This window comes from Ylistrum balloti, unplaced genomic scaffold (assembly GCF_031769215.1).
Source record: "Ylistrum balloti isolate Yb309-2 unplaced genomic scaffold, AGI_CSIRO_Ybal_v1 Utg370238, whole genome shotgun sequence".
NCBI classification, from domain to species: domain Eukaryota; kingdom Metazoa; phylum Mollusca; class Bivalvia; order Pectinida; family Pectinidae; genus Ylistrum; species Ylistrum balloti.
Window position 1 is genome coordinate 59,175 of NW_026782194.1, and position 27,649 is coordinate 86,823.

Sequence of the window (27,649 nt, forward strand, 5' to 3'; positions counted from 1 at the left end):
TTACTAAATAAGCATTAGAATGATAATGGACTAGATTGCTATCGTTTGCTTTGGTTTTGATTTTGGTTTTTGAGGGTTGTGAGTAATTGGTTAAGCTCCTTTTCGGACCCGAAGCGTGGTATCCGAGAGTCGTGCCTAAGTCCCTCTACTTTATACTGCATAGGAGATGTTCGAACTATAGTAGATCGCCGTAACTCATATTCACTGGTGGAAAACAGAGATTCGGATCGGGGTCTTTTCATCGGCGGATCACACATGCAGTGCAGACAAAACCTACAACATGATTGGTTCTCACCATCGTTCATAAGGTTAGCCTTCTGGATGGTCAGTTCGTAGTCCGGTTCATTTTCTCGGACTCCAAACAAAAATTTGATGCCCTGGATAACCTTCCAAACTACTTCCCTCCTCAGGAGGATGTAGACCCAAGGATCAAGGATTTGATTCAGAGACGCAAACCGGATCATAAGTAAATCTGTTTTGAGGTCCGGTTTCACTCCTGTCTGGTTGATAAGTATACGGACCTGCAAAAGACAACAGGAGAAAAATGTACTTATGTCGTATTTTGTTTTAAATTGGTAAAACTGCAAATATTGATGGAATTTATTGATAAATATTTTAAAATCATCAATGTAAATTGTATACAACACTAACTATACACAATCCCATGGACAATAAAAAAGGGTTATTAAAGATAATGATCTGTTATAAATCAATTTTACGATAGTAAACCAGGGACTTTTTCAAAGACCGACATGACAATTGTCATACCACACAAATTGAAGACACGTTCTTCGTTGTATAATAATGCTCAGCAATGCCGAGGTCATGCGTTTGAAACCAGCAAATCATCTACATAACCTGTAATTACGTACTTAACAGTGAATGTACCATCAATGATGTTATTACATAACTCTCAGCAAGGTGTCCTTGTTGTCAATTAGAAGGATTACGGGACAGTGACTGGTCTAATGAAAGTCTATACAAGTACCTTAGTTGTGTCGTGACTACTTCAGACCAATGCACGACCATTCAATGGTCAACGCCAGAGTTGTAACACTCGTTAATACATAGGTAGTCAAGTGGTAGCGTCCATATGAAGAACAGATTTTCTCTCAAACTCTAAGCTCCAGGCTGATGGCCCTCTGATTGGCGATTAGCATTGATAACTAGAAGGCGTATCAGCATGATAAGTTAACCCTAAATTTGATTTCCAGAGAATAAATGACATTCCTTATTAATAAATATTCGACAGGACACCTAATATGGACGTAATTGTTGTTGTTTGGTTGAATAGAACTTAGAAACTTATATTAGTTTTCCTTTTGAATGCGTGTTTGTGTGTGTGGTGTGGTGTGTGTGTGTGGGAGGTGTTCTAACTGCCAGTACAAGTTTCTGAGAGGGCTTTCTCCCTCTACCGAAAAGAGCGATGGTGATAACTATATCTGTAACAATTCTGTAAAACAAATTTGTTTTTCTTTTATTTTCTCTTTTTTTTTATCTAGAAACTAAAAAAAAAAAAAAAATTAATCTATTTCACTCACTTCTTTTTCTGGCCCCAGATAGCGGAAATCAATTAGTTCAACAAAAACAACAAACGAGATCGACCTCCATTTTTATAAAGTATGTCAGCGCCAGTTTATTACTTACAATTAAAAAAGTTCTTGATTTTTATCTACTCTTTAAATACTGTTGCGTTGTCAAGGTTATGTCATATAAATTACCAGTTTATGGTTACATCGAGTCCGTTTTAAATCAGTGATCACATGGAACCCTAACACAATGTAAACATAGCTTTTCAGTTCATGTGTTTTGTATTGAAGTTCCATTAGCACATTGTCAACATGAACTGGAAACGGAAGGACGGATATCAATAACTTCTCCAGCTGAAGCGTTAGGTACCCATACCCTATTAACTTGTACGGGTACTCGAGGGAGGGCGTTAAGTGGTAGTCTACCTTCCTATCAGCTGGCTCTCTCATATCAGTAATTGACAGTGATGTTAGAAAAAACAATGTGAAATGAAAACTAAACAAAACCGGCTGTTCATTCGGTGGAGACTCGTGCCACCAGTTAGTACCCGGATGTTGCAGTCATTGTGGTGTGTTCGATTTGCCAAGAGAGTGGTGTTACATCAGTCGTTTACGAGAACGCGGAGGAAATTTGTTAGTCACGACTTTGATAAATAACTCCCAAAAAATAGTGGTGCTTTATCTGGAACTGGTTTTCATTAATGTCCACATCTCCCTCATCTAAATGTGATAACATTGTTATTCAATATCTACCAACATGTACAGGGCGAGAAAACTTGAATTACCACCAACAAGGTTTAAAAGTGTTGAAATTATCAAACTAATACACTCATAAACAAACTAATATGCCAATTTACGAAACCGATGCTGCTGTTTATAAACACAAGGAATGTATTATGTAATGTGTTTAACCCATCATCTAAGCCTCGTTTTAGGAGGAAAAAAATAACCATGTATGAGCAGACATCGTAGAGCGAAATGAACTTAACTACATCATACAACTGTTTCCTACTTCTGGGATTCGTCGGTGATGCTAGGGACCTAATTGTTGAAGCCTCTGTCAACATTTGCTCGTACATTTAAAAACGTGATTTTGACAAAACATGTTTATAGAAATAAACCAACACAATCTTTATACAGCCGACTATAAATTGTGCATATACTCCTTAAATTTATAATTGAATAAAAATAACAGCTTTAAACATAAATTCATTTATTTTCAGTAGGTATATTTATTTAAAAAAAATACCTCAATTTACAAAACATACTCATGGAATAAATAAAGCATATATATGCGTACCTTATGCTCAGTGCCTCGTTAACTTTCAACACTTTCTTGCTGGTTTTTAATATTTGTGAGTCTTCTTTCGATTATCACAGGGTTTGTATACCATAATAAAAATAAATACATAGAGGATATTCATTATTCAGTAATAAAATATATTTCATGAGTGTGTCTAGTATTTTATGTATCGTTCACGGGTGCTAAATGTTACTTATTCAATCAATGTCACTAACAGACAAGATTTGCTGTAAAACGTTCAGAAAGTTAAACCTGTGACAAGTTACTACGCGGCTAAAAAATGTCGGCAACGTACAGATGGCGCTGTTGACAACAGGAATCCTCTTGAAATGTCTAACGTGTTAGCTCTGCATTTTAGACGTAAGGCTGGGGATTGGGTTCGATTTCTGATAATGTAATTTTTGTTACATTGTTTACTGACATTCATGGAAATGAAAGTTTACCATGGAATTGAATTGTGTTACTAGTAAACAAATCCTTCAGGTTTCTGGTTTTGTGTTTTTTTGTACCGGGCTTTATGATTTGTCAATTTTATAAGATGCTTTGTGTTCTCTCTTTTCATTGGTGTAAATCTGCAAAAGTGTTTTTTTTCACTAGTAAAAAGTAACACATTTATCAATGAGATATACGTGTAACTTAATATTTCACCAGCAAAATGTAATAAATCGTAGTTACATTTAGTTACAAAGTACACCCCTGTAGTTACATGTAGTTACTAAGTATACCGTAGTTACATGTAGTTACAAAGTACACCGTAGTTACATGTAGTTACAAAGTACACCCCTGTAGTTACATGTGGTTACAAAGTATCTGAGAACCGGTTTCCCAAACAGACATTTTGATATAGATCACAATCACCAATTAATTACAATTAAGTAGAATATATGCTGACATACGCGAATCAATCCGATTGTCCAGGTGTGAGTGACTTTTGCGCATGCGTGACCTCACGGGTCTCCACACCAAGGAGTCAGAAACACGTCAGATTCTGGCTTTCTAACGATGCGTATGACACCGATGCTCATGCGCAAATCATCACGTGTCGTCCGTGTGCTTGAGGGTTCGTTTGAAACAGGGCCTGCTGGGAATTCTAACGGTAAATGACAGTTAAATATGATGACGTAGACACAACTTCTGTGTACATAATCAAGTCTGCTGGGACAACACGGTCGAGCGTAAAATCCGCATAGCTTGCGATTAATTTACAGATTTCATTCAAAACGGACCAAATAGTCACAGATTAGGACTTACAATAATAAACGACCAGAATTATTAAGACAATGATTCCAGTATGCTGTTATCTTTAGCTTTGAAATCTCAAGAAATGAATAGTATTTCATTATCATCGGTTGGTGCTCAAATAACGGAACCAAAAGCCGCACTGGACCTTATTGGTAAATATTTTACCACGCCGCAACCACATGATGGCGCCTAGGGGACATAATAATATAGTCGGACAATTAGTATTGCGGAAAACTCAACATTTTATAAAGCATGTCAAACATTTTATAAAGTATGTCAGTGAGTTTTGGGATACTCCACATCTTTATAAAGTATGTCAGTGAGTTTTGGGATACTCCACATCTTTATAAAGTATGTCAGTGAGTTTTGGGATACTCCACATCTTTATAAAGTATGTCGGTGAGTTTTTGGGAACTCCACATCTTTATAAAGTATGTCAGTGAGTTTTTGGGATACTCCACATCTTTACCAACTGTTGTTGGAAAGCATGCCAACAAAGGAACTCCAGATACTAGTACTTAACGGAGACATGTGAACAGGCTCTGTCGAATTAGCTGTGAGAGGTGACTTTCTGATTCTTAAAACCACGATCTGATGTAGAGTAGAGAATTAGTCACTACATAGAAAGTAAATGGAACGTTTATATCTGGGGAACAGAAAGTTCCTTGTCATGAAATTTAACAGACGATGCAACTTACAAATAATGCGTTGTACTATTTCTTTTGATGCCAAACCTTTTACAATCTAGGCATGCTGTTTGAAGATTCATCTGAAGATATTTTGAGCTCAGAATGAATAAGGTGTATCAAGCACATAGTAAACTGAACTGCATAATTGATGTTTGGGTAATAGTATCATATTCTGAAATGAAAAAAGACCTATATTTCTGTATATAATTCCGGGAAAAAATTTAATTGACGAAGATTAGAGAACAATGTGCCGTATGTTTCAACTTTTAATTTTTTAGAGCAAAAAGTTATCATACAAGACAGTTGTAATCTCAACGTGTCTATATAATCATGAAGCTTCAAAATCATGTCGTAAAAAAGTTTGGAATTCTCTGTGAAATTGATTTGAATAGTTGGGTGAAGTAAAACAGAGGTTTTGATTAAGATAATTTTTAGGACTCGTCAAGTGCTGCCTAATGTTCTGTTTGTACCAAACATCATGTAAATACACGTAACACCATCCTACCTTCCTTTTCTTTTACTAATTCTCTGTACAGACATCAAAGTCACCGTTAAATCAAACATCGTCATTTAATCGTCTTTGTGCGTAAAGTGATGCTGAAAATTACTTGATTCCACGAAATAACTTCCCAGAGCACGCTACCATAATCAAGTCAGTGTGATAGATTCCGTACTATTACCGTTTTAAAGTGTTGTGGTATCTTTAAATAGTCACAGGTAAGGTTCTGTACGTAGTAGCTGCTACCGTAATGAGGAGACATTTAGTCCCATGATAAAACGGAGTGCTGAGTACAATTAACTAATACAACTGAATTGTCTTTACCCATGAGGCAATCTCATTAAATACACACCGGTTGATGTTCGGTAACGTTCGGGTTTTCCAAATACTCCTTGATCTTTGACGGAAAGCATGTGAAAAACCACCAACTTATATTTACATGTTAAACGCTGTACTTCGTACTGTGTCATTCTATATTTAAAGGAATTTGCACGGAATCACGATAATGACGTCACCACCATGGTGTGATCTAGTTCGTAACCCATATTTCAGGATCAAACTGACAATCTGCTAGAATTTACGTTTTATATTTTTGTCAGAGCCCAGTACGACAATTTTCTACACGTGTTTCATGTGTTGTTTTAGGCTATTGATAATAGATATGTGTTTGTTTTGTCTCACAATTTAATTATATCCTTTGTTCGTGCGACATTTGAAAACAAACATATTCACGTATCTATCGAATCACAAGTATGGTAATCATATTTGTGCTGGAATACAGAGCTCGATGGCTGTGTTTTATCTACATTTCTGATATAGCAGAATAAGGGGTATATGAATCTGTATTCATGAATCCCACAGAAACTACTGTGTAAATAAATAAAAGAAATAATAGCCATTTCCTTGTCGTTGAATGAATAATTACATGGTCTTTCCAACTAATCCGGTCAATGTGATTTAATGATACACGTAAAACGAATTCCCTAACGCTAACTAGCACTCCAAATCTCCGGTAGGTCACATGTCAAAATCGACAAAATCCTGTACATAGTGATTAACGAATCGTTGGAACCGTCCTTACATTTAGTGATTTTTGTTCATTTCGGAATAGTTTATAGATAATTGATAAATAATGGAATTCGGCAACTTACGAAGGCTTACAAAGAGTCTCTCCAAATGCACACACCAATCAGCCGGTTGGTTTGTTATATATCTAAATGAGTAAATTTTATTTCATAAGTTGTGATTTTAATGACGCTGAATGATTTTACAACGGTAACAAAAATAGTCCTGAGATCACATTTGAAACGGACTAATTGTCGCAAGGCCCATTCGTGAGTTGACAAAACAGACCAAAAATTTGTGACAGTATTTGTGTTAAATAGTTTGTAAAAATGACGCCCGGTATCTAACAGATTTCTTAATCAACTCAAGAATGGATTTAAGCCTGTGTGAACCTCTGAATGTTTAGAGGGCGATTAACGTGGTGAGAAATGAATGAATCCAATTTTTAAAAGATTGCTTGCAATTTTCTGTCTCAACGGTGTTGAACATCTATACCGGTTTGTAAGAAAATTCTTTATTCTAAAGCATTAACGTGAAAAACATTCTATTGGTTATTCCATTCGCACGCGCGCGCGTGTGTTTGAAGTAGGAAGGTGTGTGTTTGTGTGAAAAGAGTAGTAATGTACAAATGGCTTCTGAACTATTTGTAGTTTGGTAGTTAAGTGGTAAGGAACATGTAGTGGTGAGGGACATGTTGACAACTGTATCATAATGTTCAATCATTCGAGTCATGTTTTCTCGTCACACGTCTAATTCTAATGCCTAACATCAATACAGCGTATTATGGTACTAATACTGGCTTATGTGTTTTCACAGTTCGAAAGTTCATACTATCTGTCGCCAGGAAGCAGATATGTCCGCAGTAATACTCCACGCCATTACTAACTAGCTCTTTAAATGAACGGCATTCCCAAACTCTCGTCTATCCTGACGAAAGGTTTGTTATCGGCAAACACCTAACCGTTCCTGCCATATGGTCAACTGTTTAACTAAACAAAAATAAGCAAACACGACAAGAAAAAAATATGCCTTGCATTATTCAGTCATCATTACTGTTTTTAAAATGAACTTATTTGTCTGTGATGCAGTTACAATGATATCAAGTTTATTTCATCGATTCGAAAGAGCGATAGAGAGTTTCTGAAATGAACAGGACATGGAGATGACTAATCTTTTGTCAAACACATCCAGGACATTGACTCTACGGCGCGTGAAGCAGTTTTGTCTCATCCAATCACCGCAATTTCCTTGTAATTACTCTACCAAAGCTCTGTTGTGGAGCATCAATTTCGTAATATCAGAATTCCATTCGTCAACAGGAATTCACGGCTTACTAAGCACAAATTACAGTAAAGCACAACATATTAGTCGGAACATAAGTAAATCTCGATAGCTATACCATTTTAATCCACAGACAATATCACATATCATTAAAGATGTTTGACCTTAAATTGCTATAACGTCTTTGAACCAGGACGTAACGACAGCGTCTAGGTTTGTTGTCCACTTGTGGAATATTTTTACATAAAGTTGATTGAGTTTGCTTCAATAACAGTAAATATATATCTTTTTGTTTGTTTATATGAATCATCCACAAATCAGAATCGCGTGATTTAAGGGTGGATATAGGACACCAATATAACAGGAATCATTTACCACTTAACCTCAAGCTATACAACGACAAACACGCTATCCCTAATCGCATGAGAGGAAAGGCTGATACTAAAAACTGGGTCCGACTCAAAATTCTTTCTAATCTTGACTGAGTTGATGTAAACAAACTTTACCGTAATACCAAACACTATATATAGTCAATTTTGAAAACTTCTTCGTCCAGAGGCAATGAATGAAGCAAATATGCATTGACACCATAAAGTATAAATTTCGGCGAATTATGAGTTTGAAGTTAAACGACCTTGTATCTTCATACACGGGTTAAATAACACAATCCTTCTAATTTGCATATCTCAACACTTTTTCACATCAGTATTGAAAAGATATCAAAGAAGAAATATATGTTAGCACATTTGTAAATGCATAAATCAATATCAATAAGATTTTTACATGCATGATTTGAAACTATCATGCCAAATTAAACACAGTCGGGATATACAGAGATCGCGCGAGATGTATAGAGACCAAATGGTGATACGAGGTTTTGTGTCATGCATTTCAGATCTGCATGTGCCTTTGTATCTAAAAGTTGTTCAAAACAACGCCGTGGATTTCTGGTTGGTTTTGACAACGATGTCGCAGCAAAATGGTGGTTGGTTCCAACAACTAAATCGGAAAATTTGGTTTTTGGTATAAACTTTTTGAATGGGAAAAATGGCAGTTTGTTTGATAGAGACTGAAGTTGGCCGTTACAACACCGTCGGCGGGAATCGTCGTTATCAAAATGTTTTGATGGGTCGTCATAGGGACGTCGGCGGGAATCGTCGTTATCAAAATGTTTTGATGGGTCGTCATAGGGACGTCGGCGGAAATCGTCGTTATCAAAATGTTTTGATGGGTCGCCATAGGGACGTCGGCGGAACATCGTCGTTGTTCCTTATATGTACGTCGAAGTGAAATTGTGACAGGTCATTCTAGAAACGTCGGCATGGCTTTAAGGTATGATCCTATAGAAATTGTATCGGGATATTATGGTTGATAATTATTGATAGGTCAGTGGAGAATGATGATAGATTGTTATGAATAGCAAATGAATAGCACCTTCCTATACAAAGATTGTACAAAAGACACAAAAGTGAACATCGCTTTCTATTTATAGATTGTACAAAAGACACAAAAGTGAAAATCGCTTTCTATTTATAGATTGTTCAAAAGACACAAAAGTGAATATCGCCTTTCTATTTATAGATTGTGCAAAAGACACAAAATTGAATATCGCCTTTCTATATATAGATTGTACAAAAGACACAAAAGTGAATATCGCTTTCTATTTATAGATTGTACAAAAGACACAAAAGTGAATATCGCTTTCTATTTATAGATTGTACAAAAGACACAAAAGTGAATATCGCTTTCTATTTATAGATTGTGCAAAAGACACAAAAGTGAATATTGCCTTTATATTCAAATATTGCACAAAAGACACACAAGTGAATAACACTTTTTTCAAGACAATTGAAAATCGGATATAACAGTGCTAAATCCTAAATGAAACCGCACCACACAGGTGTTTCGTCCTTCTAAGACTCGTCAATGATGCTGCATCACACAAATGTTTCGTCCTTCTAGGATTCGTCAATGATACTAAGGACCTGATTTTTTAAACATAGGGGGAACTGAGGAAACCAAAAGAAATGTCAAAATCTAGCCGAGAAGTAAACACTGACTAGTCCCATAACTGAACACATTTGGCAGTTTTCATTAATCTGAGTAATTGAGGTATACGTATGATATAATTGGCATTGGATGTGCAGGTTTGCACGTACACATGTATAACTTTCATCAGCTTTAAATGTGCCTTTTGTTTATCTTTATGATTATATTTAGAGAGTCGGAAAAAAAACCTACATCCGCGTCTCACTTTCTGTGATTAGCTGACCGTGTTAAATTTAACGTCATATGACTGATCTCTGAGAATGCTCAGGCGTCAAAATAGATCACAGCGTTGAATGGCAGCTCCTCGTTTTTCACTCACATATCGGTGAGTGGAAAAACAAAGTAATAAGTGTCTCCAATAATTTTATAACATCCAGAATGTTTCTATTAATAACTAGACGGTGTTTGGGTAAGATATCAAACTTTTCGTCCTTCATGGTGATAGTTAGGTAGGCCGCTGTTTTAAGTTATCTGTAATTCTTACGATGGTAAATTTAGGCAAAATTACCGATATTTTTCCTAATGTATCAAAAGTTTCATATTTCATTCGTTGTCATGGAGCGTCCTAAGATCATATTTCATTGGCATAATGTGTTGTCATGGAACATCCTAAGGTCGTGTTTCAGTGGCGTCACCCGTTGCCATGGAACATCCTAGGTCGTGTTTCATTGGCGTCACCCGTTGTCATGGAGGGTCCTAAGATCATATTTCATTGGCATAATGTGTTGTCATGGCATAATGTGTTGCCATGGAACATCCTAAGATCATATTTCATTGGCATAATGTGTTGTCATGGAGCGTCTTTAGGTCATGTTTCATTAGCGTCATCCGTTGTCATGAAGCGTTCTTAGATCAGATTTCATTGGCATAATGTGTTGTCATGGAACTTTTCTAGGCCATGTACCATTAGCGTCATGCGCTAACCTTGTACAACATTTGCAACAATTACATGCAAGATCTTATAGGCAAAACCATATGCCATATATCAATTACGATGCGGTAAGAAGTGTAAAACGTAAAACAATCTGAAAATATCAGTAAAAAAACCTTTACAAAATACCAATGAAGATGTCACAGATTTTTAAACAATTTGTTCAAATATTGTCTTGCCGAATACAGATAACTACTTGAGTCACGTGACTATGAAATTGATTAAAGCCGATATGATAATATCAGTCACTGTCCCCGGGCGTTTTGTGGAAATCGTGCTCATTGCTGTACTCTCCGGAGGGAAGGCATGTGATCTGTTTAATCACGACTAACAGAGTACTCCGAACGATATTGGAATAATCCCGACAGATACATTTATGGTGTTGTGTGAGTGCGAAAGTAGGATGCATTAGTAATAAAACGATTACCAGGATGTGGAGCAGGGTACAGAATCAAATAAAACGTTATGGACGAATCAAACACGGGATAAAGAACTAGGTTTGTTAAATCTACCAATCAAATATAGGATAAAGAACTAGGTTTGTTAAATCTACCAATCAAATATAGGATACAGAATAAGGATTTTAGATCTACCAATCAAATACAAGATAAAGAACAAGGCTTGTTAGATCTACCAATCAAATACAAGATAAAGAACAAGGCTTGTTAGATCTACCAATCAAATACAAGATAAAGAACAAGGCTTGTTAGATCTACCAATCAAATACAAGATAAAGAACAAGGCTTGTTAGATCTACCAATCAAATACAAGATAAAGAATCAAGTTGTCAGATCTACTAATCGTATGATTATTAGCAACTTAGGCCCATGAATCCTTTTTCTCGACACTAAGGTGGTTAAAGTTCTAAAAGCTGTTGATACAGGTAAGCGCAAAACACTAGATATGTCATATGCCGACAAGAATTAAGACACATCCTAGTAACTGGAACTACAAGTAACAAAGGTTTTGATAACAAACACCGATATACTGTTGACCATTGAAGAACATACAAACGACACACAAATGAAAAGTACCTGTCCATACGTGATATGGTACAATACACCTACACAATTAATTAAACGGTAAGATACAACTGTTTCGTTGTTCTAGGACTCGTCAGTAATGCTCAGGAGCCTAAATTGTTGAAGCCAGCACAGTAATGTTCACATATCTATCGAAAGATACAGTATTTTGTCTTTGCTTTTTAAAGATAGCAATTTTGATTTGTCAACGAAAGGCCAGTAATAGTCTTGTGTCAATTGAATAAGAGCAATGTTCCCTTGTCCATCATCATCATCATCATCATCATCATCATCATCATCATCATCATCATCATCATTGTCCATCATCATCATCATCATCATCATCATCATCATCATTGTCCATCATCATCATCATCATCATCATCATCATCATTATCATCATAATCACCACCACCACCACCAACAACAACAAGAAAAAAAACCGTAAAAATAAACATCTGACTCTATTTTTCCAAGTGAGCTAATTACTGAAAGAAATTGAGTACAAAAGGATAAAACTTTTTGTAAATCTTTAAAACATTGTCCTGAAACATTACCTTTCTCGTGGTCGAAAAAATATAAGCATTTTGTTTCTGTGATTGGTGTTCTGTCTTTTACAGGACACCCAGAAGTGGATCGTGTCTATGTCGGAATTTTTCTCATTTTTCTCATGAATCTCAATTTTTAATTGGAATCTCCAAGCCCTGAGTGGTGCTTGTGACCCCATGTTCTGTTACTCTTAACATAATTCGGATCTGGGAGCTAACAAGTGTTTTGTAACTGACTGTGTAGTTCTCCTGTTTGGGAGACTCACTGACTGTAAATACACAGTTCTCCCGTGTCTTGAATTGACTAATTATAGATATCTATAGCTGTAATGATTCAAGACACTCATTTACAAACGCTCTCAATCAAATCTTGGCAGCATTTTTAAAATACTGGCTCTACCATTTAAAGCTGTTCCGGTACACCACGACTTATGTAACGAATATTTTCTCATTACACTTTCAACTCGCCATGTTTACATAATACGACCTTGTTTTTTTCTTACAAACTTTTTTCGCATTTCTGTACGAAGATATCGTGCAATTATAATCATTTGCCGCTAAGTTTATTTCAGTCTGCACGAAAGCATTGTTTATGCGATTTTAACACAGATAATTGTGTGGATGTACACATGAAACAGATGAGTGAGGAGTGAGACAACCCCTTAAAGAAAAACGGTTGATCGAATGTGTTGATAATAGAAACTGACAATGTTTATAACCAATTTGGCTTACATTTCCATGTCACTAACTTATTTCCTTGTTTCGATGCCAATCTCTATCATTTATCGATGCTATCGCGTGCACAGCACGTGTGATATATAGCACAGTATATACTTTTTTTTTTAAACTTTTGTTTCTGTGGTCTGACGGCCAACACCTTGACTGTTAATAGTTGAATACCATACCCCAGACATTTCCGGTTTTATCTAAATTTTCAGATAAACACATAGAAGACAGCCTATTTCAATCAGCGAATTATGTATTTGTGAAATTGAAAAGATTGTGTAACACTTTAAAATAGATTTACCTCTCCATATAGATCGTATTTTTGAGTGTTTTATTTAGAAAGTTGGCATCCCTAAGACTTCCTTGTCTATATCTGTCTACACCGGTAACCTATGCTAGGACTTCAGTACTTTGGTATGTGTTGACAATACTAACACTATTAGACATTACGTAAGCTACTACAAGACTGAAAGACAGCATTTCATATTTAAGATGATTATCAATAACAAAAATCTGAACTTATATGCTCCGATCTGCTGAATATTTTTGTCAAATACTACCATGGATGTTGGCCGTAATGTCCCTTCGACAGAATGTCCCTAATTTTCCTGCGACAGAATGTCTCTAATGACCCTCCGACAGAATGTCCCTTATGTCCTTTCGAAAGAATGTCTCTAATGACCCTCAGACAGAATGTCCCTTATGTCTTTTCGAAAGAATGTCTCTAATGACCCTACGACAGAATGTCCCTTATGTCCTTTCGAAAGAATGTCTCTAGTGACCCTACGACAAAATGTCCCTAATGTCCCTTTGACAGAATGTCCCTACAACAAAACGTCCCTAATGTCCTTTCGACAGAATGTTCCTACGACAGAACGTCCCTAATGTCCCTTTGACAGAACGTCCCTAATGTCCCTTTGACAGAATGTCCCTAATGTCCCTACAACAAAATGTCCCTCGTGTCCCTTCGACAGAATGTCTCTTATGTTCTTTCGACAGAATGTTCCTACGACAGAATTTCCCTAATGTCCCTACGACAGAATGTCCATTGTCATCGTTCCGTAAACCAACATGACGTAAGTGAGAGCCGGAAGTCTACATACCTCAATAATTGTGCTCTTTCATCCACACTCCCATCAAGGTATGATTTATAACTATCGCTCTGTTGTAAATTATATAAAACATCACCTGAAGGCCTACCCTTGCAGGGGTCCATAATATTTGGCATTTTTATATATGGAAGAATTCTGATCCCGGTCCGCGATCCAGCGAAAGATAAAATCACGGATAAATAATCAGAGCCCTTAATATTATGATATTTGCTAAGAATTAGTCAAATCTCGGTGATCAAGTTTACATTCCGAAGTACCTTGGTAATGATATACTACAGCATATCATTATACACGTACCTTTAACAACAGATGGTAACGTCCGCAAGGAAAAAATAGACATGAAAGCATTCTTGTCAATAACGCGTAAAAAAAGAAAGGAGAAAAAAAAAATTACAAATGTACAGTACATCTCCATATGTTTGCAATGTATTGATATTAACCGGAGAAACTGCAAATAACACACATACATGCATTTCATTGAACATGAAAATGTTTATATACCGACAAAACGATTGAACCACTTATTACTGCTATGTTATTTACGGATTTAACATTGAAAATTTTGTTAAAACATCATTTTATAAGGACGGGACTAAATCACGTTTAAAACTTGGTTTATATACAAATTATATAAGCACATACCAAATTCACAATGAAATCTGAAATTTTACCGTAGCTAAAAAGTATCCCCTTTGCGATGCACAGTGAAAATTTCAGGTACACAAAAGAGCATATGTGATGAAAAAATTGCTTCAGGAATACAACGGTCATAAGTAATAGAATTCTGTCAGGGTTTGACACATTGCCAGCTGTTTCTTCGTTAAGCTGACGATGATAACCAAACAACATTGAATTCTGTCGCTGATGGGAATGTGTTTAGGAAATTATCTATATGTTATTTTAAACGTCAATCATCATGTCAGCAGCTGATTATGTCTACCATATATATATACTCACTGGTTAAACCTTCAACAAAACTCGTATAGTAACAATCAGTAAGTTTCACAATACTCTCTATATAGCCAGTGTTTATACTGAAAACACCAAACCTACATTTATACCCAAAGTATAAGAAATATATACCAATAGATATAAAAAGTATTTATGGGTTAATCCTAAGTCACATATAATTCTCCTATCATTGTTTTCACGTCGAATTTGCAGCACATTAAAAGCTGTACGTTTGTTACTTATTACTAGCTCCTTATCCCTATCACGTTTAAATCGATATGCTTGACTTGAAATGTGAAACACTCGTGGCAGTTTGGAGGAGCAATTTGTTGTACTATAGATCTCATACGCGACAGCCCTTTCTTCTTTTCGATTTTGAAGAGCAACATTGAAGTTATTGAGAATGTGTTAGAGAGTCTTGTTCGCTTAATGAGCTGAGATCTGGGTTTGAATAGTATAAGTCGGTAAATCAGATGTTTATTTACATAGAAATAGTGTGATGTGTGTTATATATCAAGTTGTAATGGACTGGTTATCACTATAGCGTTAGGTGTGATGACCCAGTTATCACTACAGCGTTAGGTGTGATGACCCAGTTATCACTGCAGCGTTAGGTGTGATGACCCAGTTATCACTGCAATGTTACGTGTGATGACCTAGTTATCAATGCAGCGTTAGGTGTGATGACCCAGTTATCACTGCAGCATTAGGTGTGGTGACCCAGTTATCACTGCAGCGTTACGTGTGATGACCCAGTTATCACTGCAGCGTTAGGTGTGATCACCTAGTTATCACTGCAGCGTTAGGTGTAATGACCTAGTTATCACTACAACATTTGGTGTAATGACCTACTTATCATTACATTGGTAAGCGTGATGACCTACTTATCACTACATCGGTAGGTGTAATGACCTACTTAACACTGAAACATTAGGTGCAAATAACAAGACTAGTTACACATGCTCCAAATTATATGCTTTGCATACAGCGTTTCTCATTGGAAACTCGTCTAAGAATGGACACCAGCGTGCGTGATGCCAGGAATTCTATCTATTAAACAGCTAAAACGAAAGACAAAACGCCTTCATCTCGTGCAACAGTTCAAAAGTCCATTAGCTTTACTAATTAAACATAGATCAGCACGTGCAATGCCTATTAGTAGATTTACTTCAATAGAATATGGGCAAGCTGACCCGGTAATAATTGGATTTGACTAAATAATTGGAAGTTCGTGTTTCTTCCTGTGTATGAACTCCATACGGCGAGTTATTACACCTCATGAAATAGATAGTTGTATCGTGTTCACAAACAAATAGAGGTCTGGCTATCTTATCTTACTAGTTCAAGGCAGAACATATTGTTATGCCTAGTTCTACTTGTAAAAGGTAGGTGGCTTCGAAACGGCTAATTAGTAACTGATGATCTGAAACATGACCTACTGTCAACATCTACAATATCACTACTTATTGTAACCGATGATCTGAAACATTACCTACCGTGAATGGCTACAATATTACATAACATCTATAATATCTCCTGAGTTATCTGATGGTCTACAATATCTCGTAAGGTATCTGATGGTCTATAAAATCTCCTGAGTTATCTGATGGTCTACAATATCCCGTAAGGTATCTGATGGTCTACAATATCTCGTAAGGTATCTGATGGTTTACAATATCTCCTGAGGTATCTGATGGTCTACAATATCTCCTGAGGTATCCGATGGTCTACAATATCTCCTGCGGTATCTGATGGTGTGTAATATCTCCTGCGGTATCTGATGGTCTACAATATCTCCTGCGGTATCTGATGGTCTACAATGTATTGTGAGGTATCTGATGGTCTACAATATCTCCTGAGGTACCTGATGGTCTACAATATCTCCTGAGGTATCTGATGGTCTACAATATCTCCTGAGGTATCTGATGGTCTACAATATCTCCTGAGGTACCTGATGGTCTGCAATATCTCCTGCGGTATCTGATGGTCTACAATATCTCCTGCGGTATCTGATGGTCTACAATATCTCCTGCGGTATCTGATGGTCTACAATGTATTGTGAGGTATCTGATGGTCTACAATATCTCCTGAGGTATCTGATGGTCTACAATGTATTCTGAGGTATCTGATGGTCTACAATGTATTCTGAGGTATCTGATGGTCTACAATATCTCCTGAGGTATCTGATGGTCTACAATATCTCCTGAGGTATCTGATGGTCTACAATATCTCCTGAGGTATCTGATGGTCTACAATATCTCCTGAGGTATCTGATGGTCTACAATATCTCCTGCGGTATCTGATGGTCTACAATGTATTCTGAGGTATCTGATGGTCTACAATATCTCCTGCGGTATCTGATGGTGTGTAATATCCCTGAGGTATCATTTCTTATGGTTTATTTTTGTTTGAAAGTGCTTCAAATTTTATATTATGTTTGGCACTACAACTGAAGAGGTGGGCCCGCACGTGTTTTCGGGGTTGGGACGTTATAATACTCTCCGTCAGGACATGAAAACATCGTTTCTGTGAGATGGAACTTGTACTGTGAAACTCCAGCCACTGATGCAAACAAAAGCATCAAGCCAAATTGAAATATTGTGTCTGATATTTTGGTTTCTTTCTTTCATACAAAAAAACAGAAATAAGTACTATATATAATGTCGGTATGTTCCTATCTGCCTAGATGACGAAGTGGGATGTGCCTCTTCTGTAGTAATGCCTAATACTGGGGTGAGGGAACCTTTTATAACTGTAATGTAATTTGAGCCTTCAGTAACAAACTGACACAAGAGTAATTAAGGCGAATCAGACCCATATGTACATATAGATACTAAAAAAAACTAATTACCGTAAAGTATAAAGTGGTATACGCTCATTCTCCTGGTAGGAAAACATCAAAAGACCCATTTGTTTTCAGCAGCTGACAGAAAAAACCTGATTATTCTATTTACGATGTATGGATTCTAAAACCAGTCAAAATACAAGCTCTTTACATAAATAAAATTCAACACAACCAGAAACAGCGGTGTGACCGTTTGGTACATGTGTATTTATATAAGAAGCGAATTATCGTTAAACGGTACGACGATTTCGAAAACGAGTATTCTGTACACTGTAACAGTCGTCAAACCAATTATTTTTTCTGTACATAAATATGTATATATTAGTTTATCTCTAAGAATTTTCATTGAAATATGAACCAAAAGGATAAATGACGTAACTGATTACGTCACCAATGCTCAGTTATACATTATGTAACAGAATTCTGGAATGAAAGTTACGACATCACGATGTGGAATGATACAAAGAACACCATTAAACATTCTGTGCAAAACTGTCAGATAGAAATGCGATTTTATCAAGATAATTAACTATTGGTTTAAACAAACATCGATTGAAAACTGACACCTTTGAGTAAACAACAAATTAACTCTGTATGTCCTTTGATGTATACAACGTATCGTAACGTTGCCGTTATTTTCCAAACTTATTCGTCGTCACAATACAGTAATATCCGACTTACCCTGGTCTACAACACGAATGATTAGGTAAGATAATTAGCAACCCAGAAGGTATCCCCATCGTACTGATTAACTCTTCAACATTTTCCTCAGTGCAGTCAACACAAACACGACCTGTACCATTACATATGGCGGAGATTCCAGTCTACTTTCTTATTTGGCGCACACTGTTTGAGTACGCATGTTTCATCGTTACGGTATAAACCCTTGTCAAAGAGTGACTTTTCAAGAAAGGGAAGACCGTTCTAATTAAAAAAAATATAAAACGAAAAAATAAAACTAAAGCCACATGAGGAGCGGACCGAAAAATGAACAAAAAATATTTCATTCAACATAGTCGCTTCTCAATCATAAATCAGGGATTTAGTCACTCCTCAATCATAAATCAGTGATTTAGTCACTCCTCAATCATAAATCAGGGATTTAGTCACTCCTCAATCATAAACCAGGGATTTAGTCACTCCTCAATCATAAATCAGGGATTTAGTCACTCCTCAATCATAAATCAGGGATTTAGTCACTCCTCAATCATAAATCAGGGATTTAGTCACTCCTCAATCATAAATCAGGGATTTAGTCACTCCTCAATCATAAATCAGGGATTTAGTCACTCCTCAATCATAAACCAGGGATTTAGTCACTCCTCAATCATAAACCAGGGATTTAGTCACTACTCAATCATAAACCAGTCACTCCTCAATCATAAACCAGGGATTTAGTCACTCCTCAATCATAAACCAGGGATTTGGTCACTCCTCAATCATAAACCAGGGATTTAGTCACTCCTCAATCATAAACCAGGGATTTAGTCACTCCTCAATCATAAATCAGGGATTTAGTCACTCCTCAATCATAAATCAGGGATTTAGTCACTCCTCAATCATAAACCAGGGATTTAGTCACTCCTCAATCATAAATCAGGGATTTAGTCACTCCTCAATCATAAACCAGGGATTTAGTCACTCCTCAATCATAAACCAGGGATTTAGTCGCTTCTCAATCATAAACCAGGGATTTAGTCACTCCTCAATCATATATCAGGGATTTAGTCACTCCTCAATCATAAATCAGGGATTTAATCACTCCTCAATCATAAATCAGGGATTTAGTCACTCCTCAATCATAAATCAGGGATTTAGTCACTACTCAATCATAAACCAGGGATTTAGTCACTCCTCAATCATAAACCAGGGATTTAGTCACTACTCAATCATAAACCAGGAATTCAGTCACTCCTTAATCATAAATCAGGGATTTAGTCACCCCTCAATTATAAACTAGGGATTTAGTCACTACTCAATCATAAACCCGGAATTCAGTCACTCCTTAATCATAAATCAGGGATTTAGTCACTACTCAATCATAAACCAGGGATTTAGTCACTCCTCAATCATAAACCAGGGATATATATAAACTATCACTTAAGTATAACTTGATGTTTCCGGCTCCAACTTATCTATTTCTCTGAGGAAACTCTATAAGTTCCAGGACTTGATTAATGTTTACATCTGGTCAATGGTGCGTTACATTAAAAAAACATTTTTCTTAAATTTAGAATTAATCATCTAAATGCGTTTGTTTGTGCCATTGGTAGTGCTAAGGTGCTCCGAATGCAGCTTTAAGCGGTTTTGACCACCAAACCGGGTCGATTCGGATGTTTTCCATCTCGCATTATCAGAGATAAGGACAACTGACACAAGATCAGATAAAGATATGTATCATTTACAAGTTCGCAGATCCACTCCGTACCTCACCATAAGTTAGAGATGACCACAATCGCCGACAGTTGGGGTTACTGAAGTTCGGACACGACCAATGGTTACAGAATGTAATACTATGAGTGGTCTCGCTCCCTTGAGAGTCATTACCTTTCCATGTTTACTAACACGCTTTACTTCTTCTTTGCTCTTCACACTAATTGACACTTGAGGCGAGTAGAAATTGGTGAACGATATTGGTAAACTGGCGTGGAAAGTATCTACCACTATACAACAAACCACTTATAAAAATAAAACATCCTCCCTGTTTCCATGAATGCATGTCGACCCTGGACCATTGGTCTCAGAATAATACCACATTGGAGTGGTTAACACTTGTATGGTAGTATAACGAATACTTGTATGATAGTATAACGAATACTTGTATGATCGTATAACGAATAATTCTATGGTTATATAACGAAAGCTTGTATGGCAGTATAACGAATATTTGTATGGTAGTATAACGAAAACTTGTATGGTAGTATAACGAATATTTGTAAGGTAGTATAACGAAAACGTGTATGGTTATATAACGAAAACTTGTATGGTTATATAACGAAAACTTTTATGATAGTATAACGAATACTTGTATGGTTATATAACGAATACTTGTATGATCGTATAACGAAAATTTGTATGGTAGTATAACGAATACTTGTATGATAGTATAACGAATACTTGTATGGTTGTATAACGAATACTTGTATGGTTGTATAACGAAAACTTGTATGATCGCATAACGAATACTTCTATGGTTGTACTGTTAATAGACACGTGTATGGTTGTACTGTTAATAGATACGTATATGGTTGTGTATGGTTGTACTGTTAATGTATACGTGTATGGTTGTACTGTTAATAGATACGTGTATGGTTGTAATGTTAATAGACACGTGTATGGTTGTACTGTTAATAGATACGTATATGGTTGTACTGTTAATAGACATCTGTATGGTTGTAAAGTTAATAGATACGTGTATGGTTGTACTGTTAATGTATACGTGTATGGTTGTACTGTTAATAGATACGTGTATGGTTGTAATGTTAACAGACACGTGTATGGTTGTACTGTTAATAGATACGTATATGGTTGTACTGTTAATAGACACCTGTATGGTTGTACTGTTAATAGACACGTGTATGGTTGTACTGTTAATAGATACGTATATGGTTGTGTATGGTTGTACTGTTAATGTATACGTGTATGGTTGTACTGTTAATAGATACGTGTATGGTTGTAATGTTAATAGACACGTGTATGGTTGTACTGTTAATAGATACGTATATGGTTGTACTGTTAATAGACACCTGTATGGTTGTACTGTTAATAGATACGTGTATGGTTGTACTGTTAATGTATACGTGTATGGTTGTACTGTTAATAGACACGTGTATGGTTGTACTGTTAATAGATACGTGTATGGTTGTAATGTTAACAGACACGTGTATGGTTGTACTGTTAATAGATACGTATATGGTTGTACTGTTAATAGACACCTGTATGGTTGTACTGTTAATAGACACGTGTATGGTTGTACTGTTAATAGATACGTATATGGTTGTGTATGGTTGTACTGTTAATGTATACGTGTATGGTTGTACTGTTAATAGATACGTGTATGGTTGTAATGTTAATAGACACGTGTATGGTTGTACTGTTAATAGATACGTATATGGTTGTACTGTTAATAGACACCTGTATGGTTTTACTGTTAATAGATACGTGTATGGTTGTACTGTTAATGTATACGTGTATGGTTGTACTGTTAATAGACACGTGTATGGTTGTACTGTTAATAGACACGTGTATGGTTGTACTGTTAATAGATACGTGTATGGTTGTACTGTTAATAGACACGTGTATCGTTGTACTGTTAATAGATACGTGTATGGTTGTACTGTTAATGTATACGTGTATGGTTGTACTGTTAATGTGTACGTGTATGGTTGTATTGTTAATAGATACCTGTATGGTTGTACTGTTAATAGATACGTGTATGGTTGCACTTTTAAGTCACGCGCACCAAGACTGAATGCACCGATCGATCTTATTTTAGGAATGTACCTGAAAGCATGACAACATGTTCAGGAAATACAAACACCAAACGGTCAAATACAATATCGTAACGCAAATATGTACATAAACACACGCCATTTCGTAATGATATTGTCATCACGCACACTGCAAAATGGATGACTACTTCAGAATGGGAAAAACTAACCATGTATCCCCGCGACAATAGAGTACACTGCCGACTCATGAATCGGTATATAGTGATAAAGTATTGAAATTTTTTAACAATAGTCAGCTCTGGGAAAGTTTTCCTGTAATCAATTGAACCTGTGCTAGTTTCGTGTTATTGCCTGGTGCTGTGATCACCGTGTTAACAACACAAGTTACAATACTTCCGCTAATTATGCGGGCCACATGGAGAGTGGCCTTATCCCAGGTGAAGTGATCCGTGAACAGGTAAGGCTGCTGGGGATTCTCAGTACAACCTTAATTTGACGTCAGCGTGTCCTTAATCTGACGTAATAATGTAGCTTACGTGTTGTTGTTATTGTGGTGTTACAGCACTACTACGATGTACAAAGTACACGGGCCACATTTACGGTTTTCGTAATTTAGACTCGATCCGTAATACAACAGACACACTTACAAACAGGTCGCCATCAAATTAGTAATGTTAGTGTTCTCATGCACGAGCAAAAATCACAGCTATACATGTTTCTTCACTTGGACAAACTTATACTGATTATTTCACAGTCGAACTGAACTACACGTGCTGAAGAATTACCATTAGAGGAGTATTTCATGTGCTGAAGAATTACTACTATTAGAGGGGTATAACACGTGCTGAAGAATTACTTACCATTAGAGGGGTATAACACGTGCTGAAGAATTACTTACCATTAGAGGGGTATTACACGTGCAGAATTATTTACCATTAGAGGGGTATTGCACGTGCAGAACTAATTAACATTGGAGGGGTAGAGCACGTGCTGAACTACTCACCATTAGAGGAGTGTTACACGTGCTGATCTACTCACCATTAGAGGGGTATAACACATGCTGAACTACTCACCATTAGAGGGGTATAACACGTGCTGATCTACTCACCATTAGAGGGGTATAACACGTGCTGATCTACTCACCATTAGAGGGGTATAGCACGTGCTGAAAACCGCTGTAATCCCAATCAGAAGAACAAGCATCTGTAGCTCTGCGAACCTTTTGTTGTAGCCATTGTATTTCCTAGAATTTCCATTTAGAATTTTTTTCTTTCTCCAACTATTGAGAAGAGTGTACATGACGGTCATATTACACATAAATGTTGTAGATATGATGAGGAGCGCGAGGCCCGCGAACAGACAATTGAATCCCTTATGGATGGGCAATGGGGTATAGTAGTCAAAGAAACACCACGTGTACGGGTAGTGCAGCACGAACTCCCCAAACCCTGCCAAGGGCAGGGCAGCAATAATTGCTGCGAATATCCAACAGCACAACAAAAAAATTGTGGCGTGTTTCTTTGACAAACGACTTTGATACAAAAATGGATGTTTGATGCAGATGACCCGTTCTATAGACATTGCACACACAATCGTCATTGTAGCATATGCTGCAAACGCCATAGAGTATCCAAAATAGCTACACATCACCTGTCCTCCCTTCCATTTAAAGTCATTTAAATAAACCGTTATGACAACAGGAGAGACTAGAGTGGTCCCAATTAGGTCCGTGATTGTAAGCCCCGCGACAAGTCTATAGAAAATGGTTCTTCTTTGATCACGTCCCGACCTAAGTAACACAAAAATGGCCAAAAGGTTGCCTATCACACCTGTTCCGAACATAATCCCTGCACTCATTACAGAATTGTTCTTTTTAAGTTGAAAAGCGTCCGCGTCATACGAAGAATTGGTAATGTTATCCTCGACGGTATCGAAGGACGCTAGGAAAGTCTTTTTTGCAGTGATGTTACCCATGTTGAGATGCGAAGCAAAACTATCACTGTGAGTGTACTGGTGCTTACCGCTGCTATAGGTCGTCGAGAAGTACGGCAGCGTGGAGCTATCATACACATCGCTGTGTGCTGCTTGAGATCCCACAGCATGCATTCGTGTTGACCAATCCATGATATTTATAGAAATCCCCAGTAGAGGAAATTTACTAACACGATTTGCATCAAAGGTGAAATAATCTCTCTGTTAATGATTGTCATACGAGGTATCCTTAGAGACATAGCGCCTCATAAACATTGGGCAATACGATATAGTCGATAAAGAGCTCAATGGCGCGGACATATCATAAATCAGGAAATCAACATTATGGTTTTAACTAAACGATTCCAAACAGAGTCCATGGCGTTCTGGGGTGCAGCGTTCAATCACCTGAAATACAAAACAAACATATACTCATCAAAAACGACAAAACCCAGAGGTAATGTATAGTTATACAGCGTCAAAGATATCACTCTCAAAATCATTAGCTCAATAGAATAAACATGTACCTAGATTTACACTGAAAACACTTTACAGTAGGTACGTTGTACAAAGGTTTACACTGACAGTACTTTACAGTAGATACGATATACACAGATTTACACTGACTGACATCACATTTCAGTAAATACATTGTACACAGATTTACACTGACTGACATCACATTTCAGTAAATACACTGTACATAGATTTACACTGACTGACATCACATTTCAGTAAATACACTGTACATAGATTTACACTGACTGACATCTCATTTCAGTAAATACATTGTACACAGATTTACACTGACATCACATTAAAAAATACATTGTACAAAAGTTTACACAAGCTGACACCACATTTAAGTAAGTACATTGTAAAATATTTTCGCCGATTAAATTCAGTATATAACGCCTGCATCTGTTTTATCATACTTCCTATTTAATTTGAATTAAGTACAGGTTACTATGGTAACACTTTTTGAGGATTCGAATTACACGAGATTAAGCATTAAGTAAAATCAAGTAATTGTTTTCATGAAAGTTAGAAGATGTAAGTTAAACAGGCAAATCTTTAATGATATACAACTATGTTTGACTAGCCAGATATCGCTATACGATAGTTTGTATGATATGAGGTATACGTTTGTGGGGAGTTAAGAGTACATTGCAGGCGATATCTGGTCACGCTATTTCGCAATCCCTCGTTATAGTAAGTATTCATCGTTTGGCAGTTGACCTATTATAAACAAATGCGACTACTCCACAGGTAGATTTACCTAGGTATACTTAGAAAAAATACTTACCGTGATGAAACATTTAAGAACATATTACTAACAATCCTAGGGGGTGGAAAGACATACAAAGCAATCAAGGAGCACGCTACTTCGAGACATTTTCCACAAACGTGTTAAAACATTTCTGTTATTATATAAAGAACGTCTTCAAGAATTACTCTGTAAACAAGTATGATTGTTTACCAAACTGCACATTTCCATGTACCCGGTCTCCCACGACGTATACGGCAGACATCACTGACAGATAGAGGTCACAGTTAAATCACGGAATGACACACGTCAACCAGACAGTGTACACGAAAACGGACATAGTCTTCCTTCCTCTATGTCCTGTGTCTGTAGCATACGTGACGAATAAAGGTTACCATATCTATATCTTTATAAATAATGTGTTATATAGGTACTATTTATATCTACATAAATAATACCGTGTTATATAGGTACTATTTATATCTACATAAATAATACCGTGTTATATAGGTACTATTTATATCTACATAAATAAAACCGTGTTATATAGGTACTATTTATATCTACATAAATAAAACCGTGTTATATAGGTACTATTTATATCTACATAAATAATACAATGTTATATAGGTACTATTTACATCTTGTTATATAGGTACTATTTATACATAAAAAACCGTGTTATATAGGTACTATTTATATCTACATAAATAATACCTTGTTATATAGGTACTATTTATATCTACATAAATAAAACCGTGTTATATAGAAACATTTAAGTTCTATAACATTTTTATATAAATATAATCTAAAAATCAGTGATGATAAAATATATGATATACGGATACATTTCATTCGACGGATAGTAAAAAAATAGCGTTTTTTAAATTTAAAACACAACGTCACACATATGCATTTATATGCACATATCAATACTCATCGGTTAGATACAGATAACAGATAAAGATAAGCTACATCAACCGGAATAAATCTAACTATCCAAACTGTAAAATAAATCTGCTTAACTGACAAAATAAATCTACTTAACTGACAAAATAAATCTACTTAACTGACAAAATAAATCTGCTTAACTGACAAAATAAATCTACTTAACTGACAAAATAAATCTACTTAACTGACAAAATAAATCTGCTTAACTGACAAAGACAAAACTGACAATATAAATCTACTTAACTGACAAAATAAATCTGCTTAACTGACAAAATAAATCTACTTAACTGACTAAATAAATCTACTTAACTGACAAAATAAATCTGCTTAACTGACAAAATAAATCTACTTAACTGACAAAATAAATCTACTTAACTGACAAAATAAATCTACTTAACTGACAAAGTAAATCTGCTTAACTGACAAAATAAATCTGCTTAACTGACAAAATAAATCTACTTAACTGACAAAATAAATCTGCTTAACTGACAAAATAAATCTACATAACTGACAAAATAAATCTGCTTAACTGACAAAATAAATCTACTTAACTGACAAAATAAATCTACTTAACTGACTAAATAAATCTACTTAACTGACAAAATAAATCTACATAACTGACAAAATAAATCTACATAACTGACAAAATAAATCTACATAACTGACAAAATAAATCTACATAACTGACAAAATAAATCTACATAACTGACAAAATAAATCTACTTAACTGACTAAATAAATCTACCTACAACTTAATTGTACTACGTATCGGATGTTTGTGGTCTACGTGCGATCGATTTTCAGCGGTTAGTATGGAGGCTGTATAGCATGATCGAACCGTCCAATCTGCTCTCAACACAGTGACAATTGTCCCCCTGGACGTCATGTGTAAAGTAATAACAGGCCCATCTATAATTTATAATGCTCACATCACAGACTGATTAACAGTCAAACTTAATATCTTTTTCATTCTTTAAAAAAATGTTTTATTTGACTGTTGATATTTGGATACTGACAGGAAATGTATCATGTTCGATATTTCTTAATCGAATATACGTTTTATTAGAAAGTCTTTCCTTTGGACCTACCCCTATGTATTCAGTGTTGTTCTGTTCTGACATGGTACGTGTAGTTACCGCAAGCATTTTCACTTCCCTATAAAACCCCTTATTGTATGTTTACCTTATATAAGAATTATGTTTCAAACAGTCAGCAAA

The 27,649-nt window shown here is 36.1% G+C and overlaps 1 protein-coding gene across 1 annotated transcript; it reads right to left on the bottom strand.

Moving 5' to 3' along the window:
• LOC132552123 (prostaglandin E2 receptor EP4 subtype-like) lies at positions 1-25,734 on the bottom strand. Its single transcript, XM_060216262.1, has 3 exons — positions 25,695-25,734; positions 23,387-24,622; positions 1-521 (listed from the first exon to the last, which is right to left on the bottom strand). Exons 2-3 carry the CDS (start codon positions 24,365-24,367, stop codon positions 39-41), a joined length of 1,464 nt encoding a protein of 487 aa, XP_060072245.1. The 5' UTR covers positions 24,368-24,622; positions 25,695-25,734; the 3' UTR covers positions 1-38.
• Positions 25,735-27,649: the final 1,915 nt, after the last annotated feature.